The sequence below is a fragment of the Melanotaenia boesemani genome, chromosome 4, assembly GCF_017639745.1.
Source record: "Melanotaenia boesemani isolate fMelBoe1 chromosome 4, fMelBoe1.pri, whole genome shotgun sequence".
Lineage (NCBI taxonomy): Eukaryota > Metazoa > Chordata > Actinopteri > Atheriniformes > Melanotaeniidae > Melanotaenia > Melanotaenia boesemani.
In genome coordinates, this window is record NC_055685.1 from 31992350 (window position 1) to 32004067 (window position 11718).

General features: G+C 38.3%; 1 protein-coding gene across 1 annotated transcript; it reads right to left on the reverse strand.

Annotated features, from left to right (window-relative positions):
- Positions 1-1349: 1349 nt before the first annotated feature.
- Positions 1350-6258, reverse strand: ptger1a (prostaglandin E receptor 1a (subtype EP1)). The gene is made up of 3 exons (XM_041983389.1): positions 6031-6258; positions 4364-5178; positions 1350-2402 (listed from the first exon to the last, which is right to left on the reverse strand). Exons 1-3 carry the CDS (start codon positions 6065-6067, stop codon positions 2121-2123), a joined length of 1134 nt encoding a protein of 377 aa, XP_041839323.1. The 5' UTR covers positions 6068-6258; the 3' UTR covers positions 1350-2120.
- Positions 6259-11718: the final 5460 nt, after the last annotated feature.

The following is an 11718-nucleotide window of genomic DNA, read 5'->3' on the forward strand; positions in this document are numbered from 1 at the left end:
TGTTTTCCTTTCTTTTTTTTAACTGAAAGGAGTACTGTAACGTCACAATTTTCCTCTAAAATATTATAACTCTGACTGAATCTTAAATCTTAAAACATTCCTACTATTTACTATTTTGAAGAGTAGAAGGAATGATTTGTGGTAAGTCCTTTTCAGCTGAGTAGTTAGAGTATTCATGAATACTTGTATGATTATTGCCATATATTGCTCCACAACAGATAGACTGAAAACATGTGATGAATGAAGGCAATAGTGGTGCCAGCTGTTATCAGAGCACTCAGGGCTGTGACTTCCTGGGAGATCAGCTCCAACAATTCCGAGGAACATCATCCGAGATCTCTGTCCAGAAGAGCGCCGTTCACGGCTCAGAAAATGCACTGAAGATCCCAGGCCTCTGATAGAAGACCTGAGCTTGAAACAGGGGTAATCACGCACATGAGGGCGAGTGTAGAGTTTTCCTGTTGAATATGAGACTTAGCAAACATTTCAAATCAGTTCAACCATTTCTTTAGATTTGAAATGCTTCAGTGTTGATAAATGCACATCTGATGTGATACAACTGACAAAAATTAAAAGCAGCAGACCACTGACACTTCTTAGAAAACATGTCCATCTGAAGACAACGTGAACTTGGTTGGACATAAATTGTGCTGAGAAGGATCAGTATTCGATCGCAGTACACTTAATCTTTAACTTACTGCTGAGCTGAACTGTCATCATAAGGCTGACACAGGTGGCTGGAAACATGCAGGTACTGAGTTAAGCCTAAATCCACACACTACGCTCAGTGGTGTTCTTGATTTAATGTTTAGTTTGACTGAATGACCGTTGTAGATAATCCATTTCAGTTATTGAAAGCACAGTCCAAACTTACTCAGATGTACACCTTTGCTGCTGATCACACTCGCCTTTCAGTAAAATATGAACAACAGTACTGTCCAAAAAACTTGAGCCATCCCTCATTTTTAAGAAATATCTTTCTTGCAAGGAGCCGGACCTTGGGCTGCTTCTTCACTTACTCTCAATCCAGTCTAACCACTTTCAGAGATATCAGGGTTTTTTTTGTTAGTTTGTTTCTGAAGTCATTTAACTCTGTTATATCTAAACATAACAGAAAACATAGCAAAGAAGCATTTTTGTGGAAAACAGGGAACTCTAAAGAAACTCAAATACAAGAATCGACTCAGACTGACTGAATGATTGCTGCTGGGTTTTACAAGATTACTGCTTATTAACTGTGGAATTGTATGAGCATACCGACTATCGTATTTATTAACCATCCACATACCCTCCTTTTTATAACAAGGCAGAGAAAATTAAATGCAAATTTTCATAACTGCACTGTTTTATTTACATTCATTTTAAAAGCTCTTTACACATCCTCAGTAAATTGAGGGTAATATTTAAGTATTAACTTACAAAATCTGACATTATTTCACACAAACAACAAGTTTAACATGTGAAATAACTTATAAACTCAAACACAGATAATCTCCATACTATTTGAATATTAACATTCCTTTAAAAAGTACATTCAGCAGAAGACATAACATTATTGTAACACTTATACTTCTGGGTTTGAGTTCCCTCTGATGGTTATTCTGATGTAGTTCAGTTCTTCTGTGGCTACTGGATAAGACCAAGTCACCATGCAAGAAGGTTTTTAACTTTTAAAGCTGGTGAAAATTTAAATTGGAGATAAAACCAGACTTTAAAATTTCCCTTCTAAAATTCATTGAGTCTTTCAGCACAAAAGCGTGGTTAGTGCTGCATTTACATACTTCTTTACCCTTTAATAATGTAAATAGAATATTAAGGAATGCTCACTTATTGTAAGTAAACATTAGTACTTTGATGATATTTTGTGCAAAATATAGCATTAGCTAGCTTCCATTTGTCAGGTCAGGCAACAGTTAATATGTAAATGTATGAAAAGAAAGAAATGTTATTGAATCCATGAGCAGATCTAAAATGAAAGAACTGAAAAATGACAAGCTTTGAAAGCTGGATTGCTCCACCATTATAGCCTCAAAGTTGCCCCCCAAAGTCTCTTTATAAAGGTCTTTGCATTCAGCTACCTGATTACAAAGTATGTCCACAAAGTCAGTCAGTCTCTCTGCTCAGACTTGGTTGACTGCATTTTTGTCCAAGCTGGGAACAGAGCTTTGCTCCCAGCGGCTTATCATAGTACCCCTCAGTCCTGCCTGGCACTTGGCGATGAGGTAGATTTTGCGGAGCACGCTGCGACGCAGCAGGATGTAGACCCAGGGGTCGAGGATCTGGTTCCATGCAGCAAACCTTACTCCCAACACTATCAGGTCTATGTACCTGCACAGATCGTCCCCAAGCGGACCACTGGCATCAAGCATGTAGAAGCGGACCACTGACATCAAGCCAAAGATCTGTAGGGAAGAAATATTATTATTTATTATGAAAAACAAAATTAGTGTCTCACACCTGGAAGCTGGAATTACAACAAAAGTATTAAAAACAGCATTGTAGCAGCATCAGTTAATTACAAGTGTTTTAAAAGTGACCGTGTGATGTAGTTTGGGATATAGATTTACCAGTATAACTGCAAAAAGGCTTAAATTATATGCAGCCTTTTCTTGTGTTAAAAAAAAGGCTGAGTGAACTTTGCTGCACTACAGCGCACCTAAAGCCCAATTTTAAAGCTGTAATATTAAACTATGTAATAAATATAATGTAATAAACTACTATAACACGATAGAACAGGATCTCTAGCAAAGCCAGTTAAGCCAGGTCTAGTTAAACCAGGTGAATGGCTTTGCTGTACAAATGAAAACCTACTAGTGGTAGCAGAACTCTGTGTTTTTACAAACACATTGAGGTCACTTTGTCATCATTCCAAAGTAAGGACTGAGTGTGTCTGTGTTGTTCAGTCCTTGAATGTTGTCAACAAGTTTATTAGAGTTGCAGTTTTAGGAGAATGAGTACAATTTCTTCCAGTGAACTGCTGCTATGTGACCCCGGCTTGTTGGCAGCTTATAGGATCATATAATCCTCTCATACAGACATAAGCAAATTAAAGTTGCCTCTTCTTCAAAAATAGACTCCCTGTTTTAGCTTTTTCCAAAGATTTAATAAAAATGCAATAAGAAAGCAATCGTGCCTACTTTACAGTTTTCTGTAACTTCATAGACTCCTTTACACCTGCAGGGTTCACAAGTCATTGCTGAATCAAACTGCTAAGTTCGGGAGTATTAAAAGCATATTGAAATGATTGTTTGTTTGTTCAGATGAGTCTCATCTTGAGAGTGGTTAGTAAACTGAAAAGTTATAAGAGAAAACATGACTTTATGAATGAATATCTATGTTTTTAAACTTTTAACAGTAACTAATAATAATAATAAGATTTATATAGCGCTTTATCAAGGCACCAAAAGTGCTTTACATTGTGTATAAATGATTAATTCACACACTGATGGTGGAAGCTGCCATGCAAGGCGCTCAACCACGACCCAGCAGGAGCAATTAGGGGTTCGGTATCTTGCTTAGGGACACCTCAACATGAGCTCGATGGCTGGGGATCGACCCGACAACCCTTGGGCTGCAGGGCGACCACTCTACCCACTGAGCCATGCCAGCCATAACGTCCTATTTAGAGAGGAAAATCTAATATTAGCAGTGTGGGAACTAACTGGTTCTGCTGAATGAGATATGCAATTCTTCCTGCTCCCAAATGAATTTCATTTATACATATAGGACTTTGTTTTTGTTTTGTTGGCCACTCAGTGCACATAACAGTAACGGCCCCATTCACATAGTGCATATTGTTCTAAAGATAGAAGACTTTCTATCTAGGAAACACACGCTCACATTAGCACAGATAATGCATTTGTGAGGATCAGTATCACAAAAACTAACATGTGGACTTTGAAAGCTGGAGTTCAAACCCCAGAAGCTTCTTATTGGAGGACTACTCCTCTATCTCCTAATACATGATTTCTGTAAGAAATCAATTATCATATTTTTTACATAATTTGCAAACATTTTACAATTACAATTCAATTTCTGTTTATTTGTACTGCAACTGAAAATAAATTAAAGAAGCTGTACACACAACTTTCAGCCACCAGAGACACAAAAGTCTCACAATGAGCAAAACAGTGTCTTAAATCTGTTGCAAATATGGGACTTTTTTAGGTGGCACTGCTCATTGGACCTCTGGACAGGTTAAAGTTGGATGAAGTAAAGGTCTATGCATCAGCAAGACGTTGTCACTTTGAGCTGAGCACAGTCCTGACTCACAGCTGCGGTGCACAGCTAATAATACACCTTATCTTGTTTTTAAAACACGACCTAACTTTGTTCTCCCTTTATTGCATTTCCTGGTACTTACCAACAGAGGGCTCCAGCAGATGCATGAGGTGACCATGATACCGACCAGCTGCACCACCATCTCCATGTCATTCGACTTGGTTGAGTGATGGGAGCCGGGCTGCCTCCGGAGCCGGGCCAGCACCAGAGTCAGTCCACTGATGGTGTTAAACACTAAAGCCAGAGCTAACGAGATCAAACCAAGTCCCGAGAACAGCGCTACAAAAACCACATCTACCTTCTCAGTATTATTGAGAACTTTGATGAAACACCATGTATAAGGTTTCTGATAGGTGTACGAGCCAAGTCGAAAGGACGGCAGCAATGCCACACACAGAGCTACCAACCAGATGACAGCCAGACAGACTTTTGCTCGTCTTTTGGTGACCAAGGATGAGTGCAGCAGCGGCTTGGTAACACCCAGGCATCGCTCTGCAGCCATGGCACAGCCCATGAAGAGAGGGCAAAGGCCGAAGAACACCATGCTGCCACCCATGAACCAGCACAGGCCAGCAGAAATGTTGCCTTCTTTTGTGCTCACACCTTCTGAAGGGTGGAGTCGGATGACCAGGGCACCAATAATCACATGGCCAATGAAGTCTGTAATCACCAGGGATGTGGCAAATAAGAGGAATGTAGCTTTGGAGCGCCGCCGCTGCAGGGAATAGGCATTAACTAAGAAGAAGAGAGCCAAGATATTGGAGATGATGCCCAGGGTCATGGTCAAGATGGCCAACCTGTTTCCATGAGGTGGTAACCTGGAGGCTGAGCAGTTTAACTGGCTCAAATCTAACATTTCTGAGCTGCAAACTGCCGGGGGTCCTTCACTAAGAGAGGCTGCAAGAGACAGAAAAGAAACATGTGGTTTGAAAAGTGCAAATAAGAATTAGTGTTAAATTTAGTTTAATTTTCTACACTAATAGAATATTTGTAAATGCTGCACATAAAGATTGATGGAAAAAGCCAGAATAATTGGTGGAAGAAAGAGGATCTCAACCCAACCACAGGACAAATGTTGATCTTTCAGTCAGTGCTCTGCTGCTTGTCTCTAAATACAATTTAGAGGAACTTTAAAAAAAAAAAAAGCAGCAGGGTTCACTGAGTGAATTACAAAGAGTCCTGAAGCTGCTTATGGCAGCTCCGTGTGTTCGTTAATAATTCTTAATTTGATTTTGTCTTAAAGTTTTGATTGTTTGGGCTTCCTATAGCCAAATAAGCAAAACAATCAATTATTTTTTCAGTTTATCTCTAAATAGCTATTACTTTCTTACCCAGCTACAGAAATGCTAAAATACGAAAACAAATTAGTTTCAAATATTTGGTTTATAGTTTAACATAATGAATAATAACCTTCAGAATCTGAAAACCTTGGTTTCCGGCTTTGATTTCGAAGTCTAAGGTCTGAAGGTATGATCATGCAGCTCAGTGGGATGCACGAGATTTTATACCGCAGATCCATTAAGAGTTTCTTAATGACAAGCATTTGTTCGTTTTCCGTATTATCCAGAGACAATCTAAATATCAAATTATTATCATTGAGAATTTTAACACACACACACACACACACACACACACATATCTATCTATCTATATATATAGATAGATATATATAATCTCTGTATACTTTTCAAGCAAAAAATGTAATGATATAATTTATTAATTTGAAAAAGAGAAGAAAAAAAAACTCACTGCTCGACAGGTCGCTTATCCTCAGATTAATATTCATTCAGAGCAGCGCGTGTTTAAAACCGTTTATTCAGTCGACAAACAAAAAATGAAAAAGGTTAAAAAAAAAAAAGTCTTTTCATATATTTCCCTTTAATAAAATCCACCGCTGCAGGGGAAAATGAAGGAGCTGATAAGCGTTAAGGAACATTTTCCAATGCAGAGTGCGCCTGCTTGTTCCAGCATGGTGACTTGAAGATGTATCCCCACTGACGCTCAAACACCGCCTCGTGCTCTTATAGCGCGTGTCTTCAGCCTGTGTGGGCGTCTCTGCAGGGGCGTGCCCCTAAGTCAAGTTCACGTCTGGCCGCTCTGTAGTCTGTTTACATTTTCTTCACGACCACACAGCACAGTTTAACTTTGTTACAAACTTTATATGCCTCACCCACTTTTCCTTAAACAGGTGAGGCCTGTTTAATCTCATCTCAGCAGTTTGCGCACATTTGCTCAGATTCAGCCTCCTGCAGTAACTTACCTAATGTCTCTGAAACGTTGGCAATTAAACGGTTAATTGGCGTGTTTGCTGAGATCAGTTTTTGGTGAAGATGTTCAGCTCCTGGATCAATCTTGAGCAGATTCAGTTTCAACGCAGCCCTTATTTTTATTGCTATCTGATGCAAATCTCTGCGCTCAAAATAACCTCTGAAGTATCAGTTATCCAGAAGGATCCAGCACTTTATGGATGAGCTGTGGGGCTTCAGACAGGTCTGAAATTTCTGTTATCTGGATAAATGACCTGTACAAGACAGGGAAAACTTTTAATGTATCCAGAATTAGAGAAAAAGAAAAAAGACACACGTTCTGTGGTTTTTGGTCACAATAACTGGTTGTTGTGAAAATCTTTTAACAAAATGTGGAAAAATCATGTTCACCCTCACAAAAGACCCAGATGTTCCCCAAGAACATTTTAGTCCTGAGGGGTTTTGGAGCTGCTTGAAGAAAAGGAGAAAATATACCAGTTTGACTGACACTGAGAAGGCATTTCTGCCCCTTTTATACAAACTGGGGACAGATGGTCATGTTTGCTTTAATTTTACAAGCTCCTGGCAAGCTAAAGGCATACTTGCATAACATGTGGTTTGAAAACTAACTGAAACAATATTAAAATTGGCTGCTGGTTTACTGGCACAAGAGTAAAGTAGTAGAGGTGCTGACATAAAATTGGTTTAATGTAAAAAACAAAACAAAAACAAAAACATATAACAGGTCTATAACATGTATTTAGATACAAGAAGTAAATAAACATTAAACAGCAAAAATCATCATTTGCCTTTAAGATGTACTTGTATCTTAATGCAGAAGTTAAAAAATACACATTTCTTCTTTTCTCTGATCTTACTTTGACAAAACAAACATTTCAGAGTCATGCAAGGCTGCGTTGGGAATATCAGCATTGCAGAGAACAGCATGACAACAGTGCCAAAGGCTTTCCAGTTCACGTTGAGGGGCAGCAGTGAAGTCATTTTGGGGCCAAAGGCAAGCCCAGACATGGGGCCCTCTACTTCCTTTGTTTTTCACCTTTTCAGTCTTTACTTTTCAAAAGCCTGAAAACTGTTTAATTTTTAGTTTCTTTTAAAGCCACATTACAGAACTTTGACCCTGGCATCCATCTTGCATCCTGTCTCTTCTCTGATCTCTCCTCAGCAAGTAAAAGTCAGTCCCATATTGACTTTTGTCTTATCTCTGGCCCTGTCACTTTCTCTTTCTTTTCCTTTCTTCCTCCAATAATTGCTGAATGGTGTGTCCAAAATGGCTAGTTTCTTGGTATCCAGTTGCTGGCTTGAAGTAAAATGTAGCTGCCACGTGATGCTCCAGACTGGAACACAAAGTTGTGAAGTTTCTCAGCTCCAGGATGCTGCAGAACAATGACAGTCCCAGGATGTGCATAATGCATGTCAGCGTTCCATCAAAGCAAGTCAAAAACTTAGTTTTAAGCTCTAACAGTTAGCAGTGTAGTGCTTTAAGTTCCTTGCAAGCCACACTTTGCAAAGGTATCTTGTTGAACTTTGCAACAGGATTGTAGTTGGTGTGTAGAGTGGATGATGAAGACAGCCAAAACTGACAAGCAACACAGATTCACATTAAAGTGAATTAAGTATGAGCTGGTATGCACAAAGCAAACAACAACAAATAAATAAATACTCCAGTTTCACTTTCCTTGCTGCGTCTACACACAGTGCTTTTCTTTAAGTGGACTGAAACATTTTTTTAATTATTGAGCCCATGCCATCAGATATATTTCCGAGCAGGCTGTAGCAGAGGCACACATCTGCCCTTTATGTGTTTGTTTTTTCCATTATGGATGAATCAGGACCTGAATTTGCAACTTGCTTGATTATTTTATATCTATATGCTTTTAAACTTCTGTCAAGTCTGCTTAGCAATGAAGCATTTCATGCCATTTGAGTGCAAATTTTTGTGTGGGCCCTTGGTAGTTAGGAGCCTAAGACCTAACCTTTGCATAATATTAAGGTCTTTCTCTGCTGAGGTGGACATGAATATGTTAACAATTTATAACTAATTACCACAAAACACCTACTAAGTAAAAAACAGAATATCATCAGTGTCATTGGGGTTTGTCCTTTGTGAATGTGTGCAAGATAAACAGGCAATAAACAAAAATGAAAATCCCACCTCTGATGACAACTTGGCATCACTTTCCACCTTTTCTCCTCTTTTGCCATCAGAGCCGTGATGACAGCAAAGATAAACAAAAATACCATGGATGTAAAATATGTGAGCACATCGATGGTTGTGGACTTTGACATCTTTGTTTTGTTGTCTCTCTGACTTTATGTCAATGTTCATTAAATACCAGGCATGGCCAGACTAAATGACTGACCTGGAAACAAAGTGGTTATTCTAATACTTTTCTCTGTGTTATAAAACACAGTAACAGTAAAGGAAAGAGAAAACTTTGTGAGTTTGTGCACATTCAGTTCTGATCAGGCATCTGTTAATGTCAAAGCCAAGAGTGGGTTTAGAGTGTCAGCCATACAATCTTAATGCTAAACTAGGCCTTTTCTAAATTTGATTGACTTGATGCATCTAAGCAGGACATCTGAAAAGGCTTGTTTCAGTTTGTGTTGATCCTGGACTGAATATTGATGTCTGTCTGCCTACCTTTCCAAGCACCCACTTAAGAGTGCAAAAGTCATGTGTTTGGCTGCCATGTGTGTGTTTTCCGCTGGCTTCAAATGAAGACCCCAATGCCCTTTTTTCCCCCAAAGAATTGCTCTTACAAATGGTGTCATTTGGCCTGGTTCATCCAATACTATGTCTGGGACTCTAAGGTCCTTTCACCACACAGTGAAAGAACCCAGTGACCTCATACCGAATGGCCTTTGAAGCCCTCTGAGAAACAGTAGACATGTTTTTCAGATTTAAAATAAAAAGTGTCAAGGGTAAGATTTCTGTCTGTTTTAATGTATTATTGAAGGAAAGAAGCAGGTTTTTAAGGGTTCACACAGCTATTCCATGTTGGATTGTGGACTCAAAACTTCACCACAACTGTAACCAATGGCTCCTCTCATTGCTTAGTTTGCCAAGAACAACCCAAGCAGCACATGCCTGAATGTTATAGATTATTTCTTACCATTCAGCCTTTAAAACAGACAAGTCTGGTGCTCTCTGATATTATTACAAGGAACTTCAACCCCATATGACACTACAGTGTGCTAATCTCATTGAGGCAATGTGACATCATGTTAGTATATCCAGTTAAGGTAAGCGTACTGTGTGCATTCCTCACTGACATTTTATGGTTATTAATAGTGGAAAGCTGCACACTGTCTGACTAGGCGCCTCCAAAAATCCTGGCCAGAAAATATTCACATATTCAGCTGAGAGAAGAGAAACAAACAAGCTGCCAAAGACAGAAACAAGGTCAACTTCTTTGTGCTGATGAAAAACACTCCTGATGGAGCAAATACTTTAAAAACTGTTGTTTGACTATCTATAGATAGATAGATGGTAATGTGTGTGTGGTAATGCAAAGAACTCATTTAAAGCGGTGTATTATGTTGTTTTCCTTCAACCTGTTTGATTTTGCTTACAGTTTACAGAATCTTACAGCTTCTATGAAAGAGCATCTAGGATTTTCTATCAGCCTTATAGCTGAATGCTGTTATGAAAAAGCTTAAAATCTCCTCTTGGCTGCATTCACAGAGTGAAAGGGTGATATTTCTTTGTGGTTGCAACAATTTTTTTAAATAAAAAAACAATCTTTCTCCAGCTATGATCATTTAAATGCATGAAAGTCAATCAGTTTTATGGTATTTGAGCTGGTTGGAGCCATAATAGTTTACGGGAAGACCCAAGATAGCTCAGTGATTTGATCCACAACAGCAGCACCCGCCGTCACATCATGTGGGCTGCACGCTCTGTGGTTTGCTGATCTATGTTGTCGTAAAATGGAAGGGCTTGCTCCTGTGATTAATGAGCAGTCTTGTCAGTGTGAATAAAAACAGGGAAGTGGTAATTAAAGTGGGTCTACAGCATAATGAGATTTAGAAACTGCAGCCTGCTCATCAAGTCAGCAGAAATGTTATCAGTAGGAAATAGTCTTGCAACAATCCACCAACTTACACAAGCACACAATGGCGTTGCACACATGAAATCTTTTTGGGGAAATCAGGTAAAGTGTCCAATGATTTCATCTTGAAAATATTGTCATGCTGTGTAAATTCTTATTTCAGATAATTTTTTTCTTTACATTTAAACTCTTTTCATTTGGGTCTAAAAACACTGAATGATTTCTCATATGTTAACATAAATCAGGCTATCTAAAGATACAGATGCAATGTTTAGTAAATATGCTTGTTTTCAGTTACTGGGAGTAAAATGATCTTATCATCCTCATTTATGAACATGAAGCTACAATCAGTAAGTTAGCATAGCCCCAAAACACAGGTGGATGCTGTCCTGTTCAGTGGTGCTCAGCTACTGCACCATACAGGCTAGCATGTTATATCTGAGCCTAATTTCAGCAACTTAATATAAATTCATGATCTCCTTTGGGAAAAACATGATATGCTAACTCTCTTGCAGACAAACCAATACTGATTTTTTTCAGACTGACAGATGCAAAACAAATAACACTGAACAGAATCAATCAGAAATCATTCACAGGATAAATTAATTAAATTAGTTTAAATGAAGGGACAACTCATTATAAGCCATTCTGCATTTGAAGTCGCATTTGTGATGCACTGAATTTAATTGCTCTATGTTTCCCAGAAATCTGCACAAGTATAAGGCATTCATGTACAATTAAAGATGCAAAGCAACAAAATGAATTTTATAGACGCACCATGATGAAATTAATATATTTGTCACCTCTTTAAAATCAACAATTTAACTATTGTTACTGTTATTCAATGATATGTTTTTTCTACAATTTGAGATTTAATTATGAATCTTCTTTATTTGTATGAATACTGCCCTATACTCCATAAAGGGTTGAATGTTACTTACAAAAATCTTTTTACAAACTATTAATTTAATTTATATTTTTCCAGCTATGCAATGTTATTTCCAATCATATATTAAGTGTGTGGGTATTTTCTTTTTCCTTTTTAAAAAAAAACAACAAGACCTTGAATTTCTCAGTGGCTTTGTCTTAATGCATCAGCTCAGCCGTAATGGGCACCA

Excerpts from the sequence above, each read along its gene's own strand:
- ptger1a (XM_041983389.1), bottom strand. The coding sequence starts at position 6,067 with ATGAATATTAATCTGAGGATAAGCGACCTGTCGAGCA. Across the intron at positions 5,179-6,030 it reads GATAAGCGACCTGTCGAGCA|CCTCTCTTAGTGAAGGACCC; the intron begins GTGAGTTTTTTT and ends TGTCTCTTGCAG. Across the intron at positions 2,403-4,363 it reads TCTGCTGGAGCCCTCTGTTG|ATCTTTGGCTTGATGTCAGT; the intron begins GTAAGTACCAGG and ends TCTTCCCTACAG.